Source organism: Apis laboriosa, unplaced genomic scaffold, assembly GCF_014066325.1.
Source record: "Apis laboriosa isolate Shangri-la unplaced genomic scaffold, ASM1406632v1 scaffold1321_cov151, whole genome shotgun sequence".
NCBI classification, from domain to species: Eukaryota; Metazoa; Arthropoda; class Insecta; order Hymenoptera; family Apidae; genus Apis; species Apis laboriosa.
Window position 1 is genome coordinate 722,155 of NW_025221248.1, and position 16,291 is coordinate 738,445.

General features: G+C 25.4%; 1 protein-coding gene across 2 annotated transcripts in view; it reads right to left on the minus strand.

The window, feature by feature from the left end:
• LOC122720686 (cysteine-rich motor neuron 1 protein) overlaps positions 1-16,291 on the minus strand; it is a 275,210-nt gene that overhangs the window by 237,544 nt on the left and 21,375 nt on the right. For both annotated transcript variants that reach the window (XM_043947524.1, XM_043947523.1), the window contains exon 4: positions 6,138-6,362. In XM_043947524.1, the coding sequence (XP_043803459.1) occupies positions 6,138-6,362 (225 nt within the window). The remainder of the gene's footprint in view (positions 1-6,137; positions 6,363-16,291) is intronic.

Genomic DNA, 16,291 nt, shown 5'->3' on the forward strand with positions numbered 1-16,291 from the left:
GATTTTATGTTTTTATATTTTATATATTTAGTAGAAAAAATGTTAAATGAATATTTTAAAGTTTGTTTATTAGACTTATTGCAACAGTATTTTATATATAAGTTATTTAAGGTTATGAAATCAGGCATTGAAATCAAAATTAATGTTCGAGTTAACTTATGTTAATTAACTTAAAAAGTTTTTCTACATATATGTTTTTTAGAGTTTAAATTTTATATCTAATTATAAATTTTATTTTAATCTAATCCTAAAATCTACACTTTTCATTATTTTTATAAAGATTTAAAATTTTATTTTGTTAGAAAAACAATTTTTGTATTTTGTTTAAATTTATAAATATATTATAATTTATGTTTAATTAGTTGAAAAAATTTTAATATTTTATTAAAATGTGAAAGAAAGATAGTTAATTTCATAACAATATTGCATAACAAGCATAATATTATTATTTTATTATCACTAAGATAAATTGTTAATAACATATTTTTAATTAATTATATCTACTAACCTATGAGATTAATTAATTAATATGAAAGTTACACTAATTTTCCATTTCAAAATATTCAACATATTCGTTTTTAAAATAATAATAATTAAATAAAAGACTGATAGCAAGTGAAAATAGAATTTATTATTGCAAATTTTATTTTTATTTTATTTTAACTGACACGAATAGATTAAAGATAAATTATTACAAATCACAATAATCGTGAGTTTACTGTTTCGTTCGCATTTTATATTTTTATCATCACTTTTTAATAAATTTTGAACCACCTGTATTTATATATTTATAAAATACTTTTTTTTTTTATTTAGACTTATAGAATATACCAACGTTCGAGCATTAAAATCTGTGATATCTTGTATACGTGTACATATGTCGAAAATTTGTGCTTCTCTGACGTATCGTTGTTATTACGATAGGCATATATATATATATATATATACATATATATGTATATGAACATATTACAGATTATGAGTTTACTCCCGCATATTTGAACAACTCAATATTTCATCTATCTGAGAACATTTATCATGCAAATACTTAAATGGATTACCAAAAGACTAATATGGGAAGTAAATTTTGCGCAACATCGATGCGATCCTAAATAAACGTAAAGTTTTATCCGGAAGTATCAACCACGAAATTCTCTAATTAATCCTACTCGGACAACCGTGGTGGTATTTGATATTAATATTTGCAGATAAACAATTACATTTCGACCTGATCAATCATCGATTTACTGCTTTTTAAATTTTTTAAATTTACGATAAATTAATTTGAAACTTTATTTTGTTCTTAAGAAAAAAAGAAATCAATAATATCTATACGATATCTATCCTCTTGCAAATTTAATTTAAGGATATTATTATGCAAAAAAAAAAAAAATGAACGTTGTATCGACATTTGATAAAAACGTTTACCTTTATTTCAATGACATTCCATTCCGAGATATTCCTTTGTGTACAGTTTGTAGTTGTGGCAAACTCATATCTGACCACATCTTCGAAAGGGATTAAATTGAATTTCGCGATCAATAAACCGTTCGTGTAATGGCCCAATTATCAAGTTATTGCTCACTCGAGTGCATGGAAGAAAGTATATAGATACTTTCTTCTTCTTACGGTAATAATTTCGTCCTAATTTTTTTTTTTATATTTCAAAAAACACAAGTATCATTTGTAAATGCAATTGATTACAGGCAATAATAACACGTTTCATAAATTCAAAAATAAGTATGTAATTGAATTGATAAGAAAAACGTCAGAACAACACGGTAATACTTGTTCCTCTTCAAAGCGTTACATAACAACTCAAGATGTATTAGAAACATATAACAAGTTTAAAACATCAATGTTCGACGATTTATGATTGAAAAATATATATAAAATACAAAACAGAATATAATAACTCTGAAATATTCTTCTAATAATATTAAAAAGAATTCTCTTGGAAATTAAATTGAAATGAAAAGTAAGATAAAATAACGAATGTAATTTTTTTCTTTTATTTTTAATATTATTTTTAATATTTTTATTATATTATATAAAGTTAAAATTTAGTAAAATAAACATTAGATAATAGAAATAGAAAATTAATATAAAATTACGATTTCTCGACTTATATTATAAAAATCTGATTTAACTTAAATTAATGAATGAAAATTCAAATAGATATAAGTTTTGCATATATTGCAATAAATATTGGCGTTTATAAAAATATATAATTGAATACCAAATAGTGCTTATTTATGTATTATTTATCCACAAACTTTTACGAAAACGACGGAGATAATAGTGAATACACCATCTTATTATAATGATTGATTCGCTTTTAATCTCCTATTTTAATCTCTCAGATCAAATATTTCATACAATACAGAAGATATGAAAAAATGGACAGAATTACAGAAGATAGAAAAAAATGTTTTAGATAAAAATAATATCATCATTTATTTCATTTTATAATGCTGCTGAACAGGTCTATAAAGATAAATGTCAAATTAAATTTAACTGAAATCTATTTTTTATTATATATTATTATAACTGGCATTGAAACGTTTTAAAAGCACTCTTTCTTTGAGATATGTCTTTTCCAAGATATGACCTGCTACGTCGCACCGCTAGTAATATTGGTATTACTTGATGTATAGCCATAAAAAGGACCGATTGTATATATTTATATGTGTATATTTATATATATATATATATATATATATATCACATTGATATATAATTTGTATATATCATATTTTTATTCTGTTCATATTCTCTTTATTTTTTATATGATATGAATCATCATATGATCATATGATATGAAAAATAAACTTTTATAAACTTTAAGTTAAAATTTCTGAAATCAATAATTTTTTTATAGGAAATATGCAGATAAATTGTTTAATGCATTGAAAATTATATAGTTCCATTTAAAAAATAAAATTGATCTAAAAATTTATCCCTAAACTATTCAATTTAGAAAAAAATTCTTCTAAACTAAATAATTTTTGTTTAAATATTTTCTTAATAATTTTAATCTTTTTTTTAATATTTTATATATTTTATATATAATTTTATATATTATAATGTTTTAATTTTCTTTTAAAAATAATATATTTTTGTTGAAACTTGAAAGATAAATATTATTAATGAAATTGTTTTATTTCATTAGAAAATTAAATATTTCATTAAAAAGCTACTTATATTTTTCAATAACAATTTACTCCAATGCAGTGACAACTAACTCTATGACAAGGTTAATATTTCCACTTCAATCAATCACAAATAAATGATATTTAATATTGATTTAATATTGCAATATATTAAATATAAGATTTAGAATCATAAAATAAATATAATTCTAAATTAGTCAATAAAAAAACAATTGCATTATTTTCTAGTCATTTTGTAGTTACTTATTATCTTATTATATCTTATTATCATTACTTTATGTATCACTTATATATATTTTTTAGAATCGAAATTTTTAGCTTCTCCTATTTATTTTCATTTTATCATAATCTCTTATATTTAAAAATATATTTTTAATATGTTTTCAATGGTTTCGTAACAGACTCCTAAAAAAAAACCATTAATAGACATTAAATTTATTAAAAGATTATCTATCTATTTTTAAATAAGTAATATTTCCAGAATATATAAAATTGAAAATTTCACTAAACAGTTGTTTAAATGAATTAAACATTGATTACTTTGAAACTTAATTTGTAGAGAAACATGGAAAGTGAATTCTAGCATACGACAGAAAATGAAACTAAAGCAATAGACTAATATAAGCCGAAACTAAGGTTATTAATAAAGTTAATTTAAATGTCAAAATTGCATTCAGAACGTGAATAGGATTTCCTGTGTACGTTGCAAAGAATATCTGTAGGTACATGTTAACTCATTAATCAAAGCTGCACATGTAGAAATAATGGAAAAAGAGAAAAAAAAAAAAAAAATATGAGAAGCATAAAAAGAGAGATTCGGTAATGTAACAGAATATCGTAGGAAATAGAAGAAAATACAGATGGTTGAAAAATGAACCCGCAATAAGCATCTGAAAAACGATTGTAAAGTACATAAATATATATGCACTCTCAATGTATGTAATACATTGCAATAATTCTGAAATTGAAAATTGTTGGCGAAAAAACAAACCGAAGCAAAGTTCGCTTCTTTTATCCCTTTCTCTGATGGATTTTGACTTGAACACGAGTCATCGAAATTTTACTCGTGTACTTAACCCCACAAAAGAACAATCCCTCTGATTCCCACCTTGAAAATACGTACACGATTAAACTTTACCCGACGAATCGAATTTAACTTTCTGCACCGTTGCAGGTAACTACTTTTGTTACTTACTCGCTAACAACTTCGTTACACGTTCAACGCCAAAGTACGCTAGAATAGACTGCTGAAAGTTCGGCTCAATGAAAAGACGAGTTAACTATCGATTCTATATACGCAATAATTCGACAGCCTCTAACTGTAATTATCGCAAACTTATTCGATAGTCGGTATTCGCGAAGATCGGACAATGGCGAACAACGGTTCTTTCCCACGTAAATATGTCTCGATTCAACGCAGCTCTACGATTTTCCTTCGCCTTATTATTCCTTTCATTGTATCCCCAAGTAAATTTCACAGGCGTTATTTTTGGTGACTTTAAGAAGGAAGAAAAGAAAGAAAGAAAGAAAGGAAGAGAGAAAGAAAGAAGAAAAGAAAGAAGCGAAGAGAGTGAGAGTTACATCGCGAGACGTACCCCTAGTTATGTCTTTTTCTCATTAACGCCGCCGCGGCGTCTACCCCTCCTCACCTTCGTGACCTTTCGCTTCTCTTAGTTGCCATTGTTCCTTCTTCTTCTACTATTTATGTTTTCTTTTCATTAACGGGCAACTGCCGCAGTTTCGTTATTTCAACTCTGCTCTCCTTTCACGTACTTCATCCACTTTAATGATTCTCATTTTCTTTCACTCGTGAACGCTTTATCGTTGAAGTAAAACAAGTAAAAAAAAGTCAACCGCTCTGTTCTTTGTATATATATATATATATATATATACATGTATATATATAATGTATAGGCAATTTAATAATAAGAAAAACAGAATATATTACGATCAAATAATTCATCTGTATTTTGTAAAATCGCAATAGTTTTATGAAATTAACAATATGATCACATTTGATTCAATCGTGTTAAGAAAGAAAGAGGGAATGTGAAATTGAGAAATTTAATTTCATTAAGAATTTTAAGAAAGAGGGGAATATTATAGGAATAGCAAATTTGTATATTCAATTCTTATTTATTACTCTTATGAAATACAAGCAATTAGCGTGAATCTTTATATTTAAATTTTGGTAAAGAATTATTATTTCTAGTATCTTCACTCTAAATAGATTATAATGACAATTTTTTAAATTAATATCAAAAGAAAATGCTCGAATAAAAAGTTAATATTCAATTCAACAAATTGTAATGACAAAAAAAATTTTATTCAATAATGTATAAGATAATATCAAGAATCCTATATTATGACCATAAAAAAAATGATCTCAAATTTAGAAACTTTATTATTAATTTCATGGGAATATTAATATATGAGTTTTTAAGGCATTAAAATATTCAGTTTATCTTATTATAAATTGTGAAATTTCATAAAAAAATTTTATTCGAGAAAAATTAGAAATATCTTGACTTTTTTAAAACAAAATTAAATATTTATGATTCAAACGCGTCACAAATATAATTTATTGATAATTTCAATGTGAACGATAAATATTTTGTTATTTATTCTGTCAATTTCGAATTATAAGCTATACAAATAACTTAAATATATTAAAAAATTCAAGGTTATTTGAAAATCACTGAATTCATCACTTAACATTAATTATAATTTTATAAAATCAAAAATGGCGCTACTTAAAAAGAAATTCGATTTTTTATTGAATAAATATTTTTTTGGAATAAATTTTCATTATCTCAATTTTTCATTTAAATTGAATATTAATTATTATTTTACTGGAAATATTTTCTCCTAAAACTCTCGAAAAGATCTGAAAAGATGACGGTGAATATCCTGTATAAGTCGACTAATTCGAAGAATAGAAGGAAAACATATATGCGAGCTTACCGTAATTCATCTTTGCGGCCAAATTGAGCTTGCACTCGTGTCGGGTAGAATAATCATAAGGACGAGGTTCGTTTGGACACCAAGGCACCGACGGTCCACAAACGCATTTTCCAGTAGACACGGTATTTCCGTTTTCTCCGGCGGTTCCCTCGGACACTAAGTTGCAACCAGGTTCAGACATTATCTGCCCATGCGGACAATGCCTCCTCCATCTGCCCGGGATCTCTAGAAAGAAAGGATAACCGCAAAACCAAGTTACAATTTTTCTCTTCTCGTCGAAAGTTAACAGGGGATAACGAATGGGGTATCAGGTATGAATAAATGGATCAGAATAAGCAACGTGATCGCGTGTCTACCTTTATTTATTACTTTTTCCTTTTGAGCGAGTTAGCTTACTCATCGTTATTCCGACATTCTATATAGATATATATATATATATGTATGTGAAAAATTATTGTTAAGTTTTCAATCATACGAATCATTATCAATTGTTCTTTAAATTCGAAATTTGAAATTGAATAAAGAAGAATCCTGGTTTTCAGTTTTTTTTTTTTTTTATTAAATATTAAATTTCAAGCTAAAATCGAAAATTTTAAGAGTATTTTTATTATAAATAGAAAAATCGGATAAAAAAATCGAAAAATTATTTTTGAAATTTAATGATATGAATTGATAATTTACAAAATAAATGAAAGATTAAATGTATATCATTTAATTTCAATTTTCAACAGTTTGATTTTATAGATAAAAAAATTTGTTCTGTACTATACTAGTTAATAAATTCTTAATTTTTAAATTTCTTCAACATTTTTACTATACGACAAATATACATGGAAACATTTTATATTATATTATATTATAAAACTAGAGTTTTTTTACTGAATAAGTATATAATACTGAATAAATAACATACATAATAGAATAAAATCATTTGCTTAGATAAAAAAATAAAAGATCAATTCTAAAATATATAAATTTTTAACAGAAAAATAAATATGATATACAATAAATATCTTATAATATTGAGAATAATACAGAAGAATAAACAAATGTGATTTCATAGTATGTTACAAAAAAATTATTATATTTACTTGTCGCTTAAAAAAAAGAAATGTTAATATTTGGCGGAAAAAGTAAAAAATAATTTAAATAAGTTAGTATACGATTCCCCTCCAAACAAAAATTAAAAAAATTTATAAAAGATTTGTTTCATACAAATGAAGAAATTTTTAAATCAAATATCGCATTAATTGATGATATCAGCAATAATATTAATATATATATTATAATATAATATAATATAATATATTTGAAAAAAAAATAATTAATATTTACATTATAAAAAATAATCCATCATTAGAACGATTCATTCATAAGACGAATTCTTGTGAGATACAGGAGAATTGTATCGATGCGATGCGACGTTACACGAGAAAGTCCATGCAATTACGCGGTTGCCAACATTAGTAAACGGGACAAGTATAATGTATGTCAGATCGGACTAAGGCTTCTATTGTACCCAAGAGAATATAATGTGGTTTCCTAACGATACTTGCCATATGTTCTAACGACAAATTCAAATTCAATTACAAGCACTGCGCAAAACTAAATTGCATCCCATCCGAGTATTAAGCGAGCGATTAAAACCTATTATGATTTTGAAAAGTAATCGTTACCGATTGAAACATCGCGTCGGTAAAATAGATAAATTTTATAGAATTGGTAACGAGATAAAGAGAAAAAACGGACTTATTCGTTAGAAAAAAGATGATGGTCGAGTTTGCTCGATCGATAAGTTTAATAATCTAGGGTCGAGCGTTCCGGAAATCGAATTTACCGATCAGTTTACCGATCGACCTTCTACGCTGAAGCAAATTCTAAACGCGAATTCATTTCGAGCTAATGGTTTGAATGTGCTTCCGGCTAATTGGTCGTGGTTCACCGAGTACACACAGGTAGAGCGCTCTACCGAATTGCTGCCAGACATAACGGCATGCGATGCAATGCTCTTGTCTTCTGATCAAGACAGTAAACAGTTTTATGTCAATATAATCAGGAAGCAAATTATCATCGAACCATAAAGATAATGGACTTTGACTTTCCTTTCCTTTCTCTCTTTTTTCTTTCTTTCCAAAATAAATCTCTTTTATTAAATGTTTGTCTTACGCGACAAAACATACGTATTATATTCACGTTTAAGATATATCGTTAAGAGATAAAACGTTAAACGAAACTAAGCTAAATGAATCTTAGCATATAGTATCTAAATAAAGATAAAGAAACATGCAGCTAAAAAAGTTTGCATTATTAAAGTTTTACTTTTAAGTTATTTTTATTTTAACTTATAAAACTTATATACAAAGAAAGAAAAAAATAATCAATTGTCGATAATAAAAACTGTTATATCAATCATGGAATTTAAATTAATTAAAACTTTTTTTTGATTTGGAAAAAAAACTATGTTATATCGAATCAGTATTAATTGGGTAGCATTAAGTGTTTTATTATAATTTATAATTAAAGACACTATGAAGATCTGTAAGACTTTTAATGAAATTAAAACAAAACCGCTCATAAAATAATTACTTCGATTTAATATTAAAAAAAATATATTAATATATATTTAATATATTTAATATTTTAATATAAAATAAATATAATTGAAACAAAATATATATTTTTACAGAATAATTAATAATTATTAACTTAATATATCTTTATTTCAATTTCTGATGAATTTTTTAAATTTAAAATTATTCTCAATTTCAAAAAATAGTTATCTTTCAACAATAAAACATGCCATTTATTAATTTATTATATCAATATATTACATCAATATTATTAATCTATTATATCTATATAATTTGTTATTATTTCAATAAAAAATTCGTTCTTTGTTAAATGCAAATCATTTTTATTACACAAAACAATATATTATGGCTTGTGTCTTTATTGCTCAAAAATAAATCGCTTGTTTTTATTAACATTTGCATTTTTTTAACTATATTATATATAATATATATTAGCTATATATGTAATAATTAAAACAAAAATTGTCAATAATGAATCTATTCCCGTTTTGTTATAAATTTTCTGATTTTTGATTAATCGTTTTCGATCGCATTTTTATCCAACATTAACTCTGTACTTTTTTTTGCTATCTTTTAATTTTTTGCTAATTTTTTAACTTTATATACATTAAACACTAAAACCGATTGTACCAATGAAAATGGAAAAAAAGTATTTAAAAAGTTGTGTAATATAATAATTATTTTTTTATTGCTGGATATTATTATCAAGATGTGGAAATCATTTTGAATTTTTAATTAAATTATACTTTTTAATATATTAATCAATATAGATCTGCATTCTCTATAAAAAAATATTAATTTATTTATGTTAAAAAACTATTAATTTAGGAGATATTTCGATTTAAAAATTGAAAAATGATAATAATAATATCTAATTATACATGATACACTAAATATAGTTGGATTTATTTCTATTTATATACATATATAATGTGATAACAGTATAACCATAAAAGATGATTTTACATGAAAAAATAAAGTAAAAATATAAAATAAGGTTTTTTTATTTGAAATTTCATTTTCAAGTCAATCAAGTTTGAAAATTCTTTTTTAAAGTACAAATAAAATTAACTAATTTTTGATTGAATATAAATAATCAATACATGGCTATTCTACAAATAAAAATAAAATAAAATAGTAGAATAAAATTTTATCTCTTATTTTTATAAAATCTTATTTTTATAAAAATCGAGATTGAATCTATATAATATCGTATAGAAATCGTATAAGAAATCGTATAATTGATTCATATAATATAATATATTAAAATTTTCAAATTCGAATTTTCTCAAAAACTAATTTTTATATAAAAGAAATTTATTCTATATTTTTTGTTTATTTTCACATATTATTTCCTATTGATAACTCATTCGTAAAATTGGGAAATAACTAATTTCACTAATGGTTGGTGAAGTTGATTTATTCGAAACTAAAGCTTTAAATGAAAAAATTTTATTTTCAATTTATTTTTTTATATTTATTTATATATAATTTATTTTATTATTTTTTTATTTTTTTATATTTATATAAAACCTTTTCAGCTATCATCCATGAGATATTTTAAAATGCAAACATTTACAATATAAATATTTTTATAATAAATTTAACATGTCCATTCTTATTAAAGATATACTTAATACGATTGCTAAAAAATCAATTTATTAATGTAAAACGAGGCAGTCCTTCGAAAAAAAATGCAAAATGTTACAACTGTGAAAACAGATCTTTTATTTACATACTGCATAAGTTTGTATATTTAAAACAACAAGAGATGGTAATTTCTATGATAATTATCACTTCTTGTATTTCCTATAAATAAAATAGCAATTAAATAAAATTAAAAAAAAATATTTAAATTTATTGCATTTATGTAAAATAATTAAAAATATTAGAAATATTAGAAATATTATAAACATAATTATAATATCAAATCAATAATTTTTAAGTAATAAATCAAAATATTTTCTTAATTAACTTTTATAACATGACTCTTTATTAACAAGTTATTATTTTTTATAAAGATTATCGATTTGAATTATTTAATGCAATAAAAGATATAATTGAATTTTTGAAAAAAAAATTTAAGTCAAATTCAATCTTCATATCTTGATAAAAAAAAATACAGAAACAAAAAAATGATTATTATATTATATATTTTTCTCTCATATTTCTATATATCACTTTTCTTACCAATAGTTTAGAAAATAAATATATACATATACATAAGTATATTTGTATATGTATATGTATATGTATATTATTTATATTATTATTATATTATATATATATATATATTAATTAATATTAAATATTTCGTGAATTATTAACTATTTACCAAAATCGATATCATTGTTTTCAATATTTTAAATTATTATTTATCAATATGTTAAATCAGTATGATCAAAAGCTCAGCAATTTATATAAAGTCTTTTCTTGTACTAAATATACCGATAATCCTAATAATTGATTCTTTCATATTTATATCAGACTTAACAGATATTTCAGTAATAAAAAAATATGCTTGGATCAAAAAAAACACCCGAAGTCCGTTTTAATGTGAATGTAAATGTATAAATCTATTTTACGCTTGACATTCAGTCAGCTATATTAAATTTCTGATTTTACATTGTAAAAGATAGAGAATCGAAAAATATTTTCGTGATGCATGCCAACGGAAAAAAAAAAATGTGCATAAAAATATTGTAAAAATTTATTGTTTCGATGCAAACAGAACAAAGAGATTATCTTTAATCAACTTTTTGTTACTACTGGTCGGTATTGCGTGCCCGGCAAAAAATCAATAGTTAAATATTTTTCGTTCGTGGAAGCTGACTTTCAAAAAGTGAACATATTCACGGCACGTTGCAATTTCTACGAAACGTTGCCACAGAGACAATGAAATACGAATTTCTAGTTACCAAGCAGACGATGTTATGAAAAATAATGGCACCGCCGACATTAATTGTAACTAAATTATACATATGAAATGAGATGCGACTCGATAAATTTGTGCACATTTATTACAACTCGCGAAAGAGAATAATCCATTTACAGAAAACGCAAAATCAGGTGAACTAGTTGAAATTTTTTTTTTTCCAACTTCATCTACATGGATGATGCAAAAACCGCAACATCAGAATACACCGTCTGGCTTGACAGCTATCTGTTTTCTGACTCGACGTGCGCGTCCGTAACAATTAACGAACCGGAAACTAAAACTATGCTTTCTCATTATCTGTCACACGAACGATGATCGATGATCCAAAACAATTACGAGCTACGTTCATTTAATCCGACCAAAGTCGTAATCGAGCGGATTTGCGCTGTAATCTTCGCACTTCGCGAAAATAAATGAATTTACAAAGATTTTGTACAAAAATGATAAAATGCTCAATATCTCTTAACTTCGTGAATCGACGAATTTGCAGAACAAATATCAATGTTCTTCGTTTAAACATTTGAATTCGTGTCTTATTATCGCTCCTCCTAAATTAAATTTCCAATTTTCAGAAATAATAATACTAAAATAGAAGGCGTGAATCGAGAAATCCAAGAACGGATCGTTCGCAAAAATAATAAATTGCCTGTTTCGTATATTAATTTTGAATCAATTTTTTTTTTTTAATCCTATGAAATATTATCTGGAATAAATTCAGATAAAAGATATCGTGAAATATTTCCGGAATAAATTCATTCACGAATATATATGTTATATGCATTTAGTTATTATAAGAATGCATCAATTTTATGAGAAATTGGTCATCGAATATGAAAAGATTTTTATTAAATTATCAAACATTTCAAAATTTTTATTTTTTTTTGGAAAATATTCACCCAAAGAAGTGACTTTTGTTTTATCGGAATTAACACTATGGAATATTATAATAAATTTAAGAAATATATATCAATCTTTATTAAAGCGTATTATTTCCATTGACGCGAATTTTAAATTGAACCATTTACCATTTTGTAGAAAATGAATTGATAACCAAGTATTTTTGTATATTGTACATTATTAAAGAAACAATTTTGATCTTGAAAAAAAAGATCAGATATAAGTTTGATCGAAAAAACACCAAGACAAAGGGAAGCTTGTACCGAATTCTAAATAGAATTGAATACGAACACATAGATAGACACACGATACGTTTCAAGCAAACGATAGAAACTTCGATAACACGGTAAAAATTGCAGTTACACGTTTGCTTTTTCTCTTGATCGGTATCCTATCAGATTTAAAATCGGAAAATCCATCCGATGCATTCAGGTCATTCGGTGCATCCATCGATGTTATAACACGGTGTATCTCTCGCATCAGATCTCCTGTCTTCTATCGATTCACGTAATGTCACGAATTGCACATCACTCAGCCAAGCACCGTGCCGCACCGGTTTGATATCCTGGAGCGTACGCGGACGCAGTGACACATTCGCGCTCACCCATACCAACCTTACAGTCTGGAATGTAATCGCGCAGCTTGGTGAGGTCCCAGCGGCTCACGTGAAATAAAGCAAGTAATCGATTGCAGTCGTACACAAACCGACGGACTGCCTATAGACCTCGCAGGATATACAACGAATCCTTGGCTTAACTACTCTATCCCCCTATCCCGTATACACACGTGAAACCGAAATATATTTGTGCGCGCTTCCTACCGAATCTCTCGCGCCACAATATCTCTTTTCTCTTTTATTACACCTGTATATCCTACGGTTACATATTCTTTCGTGTCATTGATTTGGAAACAATTTAACGATCCATTTTACTAATTCTTTAAAAGGTAAATTTAAGATAAAAGTTGTGGATACAATTTTTATATTTAATATGAATATAATAGATTTTATCAATTTATTGTATTTATTTATATTTTATTATCCTTTCACGTGTAATATTCTTTTCTTAAATGAAATTCTGATTTTTTTTTATCACAAATATCGCAAAAATAATTTGTTCTCTTCCGTTCTCCTTTCGAGCTTATTATATAATTTGGAACATGAAATATGGTACTTGGTATTTTCTCAAGATAATCGAAAAATGAAATACAGTTTTATCCAATTACTATTTATTATCGGTATCAAGTATTATATTTGGTCATAATTTCGATTAGAAATTTCAATTTTTGGCGAGATATCTCGTATAAAAATCTTGCAATTATTTATTATATATTTTTTTATATAAATTTATAATTTATTTTTTATATAAATATTCTTAATGAAAGTGAGATTTCTTCCCCGGTACTATGTTTTTAGCTTATGTTTTCATATAAGTAAGTAAATACATATATCGATCTGGTCAGCTTTTGAATCAACAATTGCCAACTGTGAAACGTACGGAGAAAAGTTACTCGCAATGCTTTTTCTCCGCATCGGAATCGCAATCCAGTCACGTACGTTTCTTAATCTCGACACCGCTTACTTTCCTCTCAGCTATACTTTGCAACCGTCCCGTTAACGATACGATTGTCTTGATCGAACATAAAAACAGCAAAGGCGAACAGAAAATCAATTGATTGAATGTAAAAGGCAAAGGCAATGATTTCCTAACTTTTAACAATTACCATTATTACCACATAATTGAATCTATTTTTGAAACAACTTTTTTATCATATTTTACTTCAATTTAAATCGGTATTTACGAAATGGCATTCAATGATGACAAAAGAGTCTATATAGAAATTTAGATAAATTTAGATTAGAAATTAATTGCCTAGTTACTTTAATAATGTTCAGTTTTGTTTTTCCAATTTTTATTAAAATAAAATTTATTAAAATAAATTTCAGGAAAGCTTAAAAAAAATTTCATATTTTTATCTATTTTCATAAAATAAGAAAAAACGTATACGTTTGATTTTTGCGATTTATACCAAACATTTTAGAAAGAATTAAAAATCAAAAATGATCATGAAGAAAAAAATGGCTAGAATATAAATGGCTAGAATATAAATATAATATGATTTTAAATGTTCAGAACGTAATATGAAAATGCTAGCAATAGAATATAATTAGATTTGAATTTTAGTTGAATTTACAACGCCTGTTCTATTATCATTTATCTTATGCAAAATCTAATTATTTAATAGATCAACATTAGAATCAAATAAAATATTTTTTTCAAGTCTATTGAAATTTTGTGATAAATTAAAATTTTAAAATAAAAATAACGCGATATTATCAAAATTGGAATAAATCATTAAATTATCAAGATTTATCAAAATTTAAAAATATTTTTATCAATAAAAACGCGTTTGACGCTAAAGTTTATAGTAAATCTCGTTAATAATTAGCTTTTCGCATGAACAACGCGAATCGTGCGATCCGTTAAATGCAAATTGCAACGCGGATCGACACAAGTGGCGATAGTATCTCTCGTGAACAAAATGTGTCGTTCTTTAACCACGTAAATGGAAGCGGCGTTTTTCGGACGCAGTTGTCGTACCGTTAGCAATTTTCCGCGTTTCAAAGTGGACCAAAAAAAAATACGGGGGACGAAATACAAAATCCGTTGTAAAATCAAAATATCCCCATTCGTGTGCAAGCATTTCCACTCACGCGATTCGTATTTTTTCTTCTGTCCGCATTATCGTCTATGTATGTACGTATAAATCTATATAAACTGCAACGTAATATCTATAAGTATATAACGTGCATGCGCGCAAACCTGTATTTGTACATAAACTACTATTTATATATCAGAGGGTACAACAGATCCTGATATTCTATGTGTGGCGTACATGCGGCCGCAATCCATATGCACTTCCATAGAAGAACATCTGTCGTTCGAAATGGACTATTCTTCGTTTATTTGATTCGAAACGAGGTTTCCCAATATGAACGTTGAGTCGGGCTGCTACCTGCTCTCCACCGCAAACCAACTATTACCCATGACCCTTGCGATTTTATCGCGGTCTTACCGGCAATCGAAAATCCAACATCGATACGCGTACCGCAAGGACTTCGTTTCAAGATTAACCATCATTTCGATCGTCTATATTTTTCTTCGAGACAATTAAATCGAATCGGATTGAAAACTATATATATAAAATATAAGTGCGCTTAAAATTGATTTTATATATACAGTATGTTTGAAAAAATAATAAGATTCATTTTTTTTTATATTTTATTATTTTTATATATTTTATAGATCATATATATACATATTTATATATATACTAATTTTTATAGGCAACAAATGTATACAATAATATCAAAAAATAATAATATATATATATTCTGTTGGAATATATAGAATGTCCCATAGATGATGGTACAACCGTGAAGGAGATTTTGTGAAAAAAATAAATCGAAAATATAGTATGAAATTTTTTTACTTCGTTTAGGATGAATCAAATTTAAAAATCTTTCAAATAATGAAATTAATTAATTTCTTGATTGGATACGAATAAATTAAAATCAATAAGTGATTACTTTACATGTAAAAATAAACAAAAAATGTAGAATAAAATTTTATCGTTTTAAATTCTTGTTTTTGTGATTGAATATATGTACAAGAAATTATTTAATCGGCGAATTTTCAAATTTAATTTTTATGAATTTTTATGAAAAA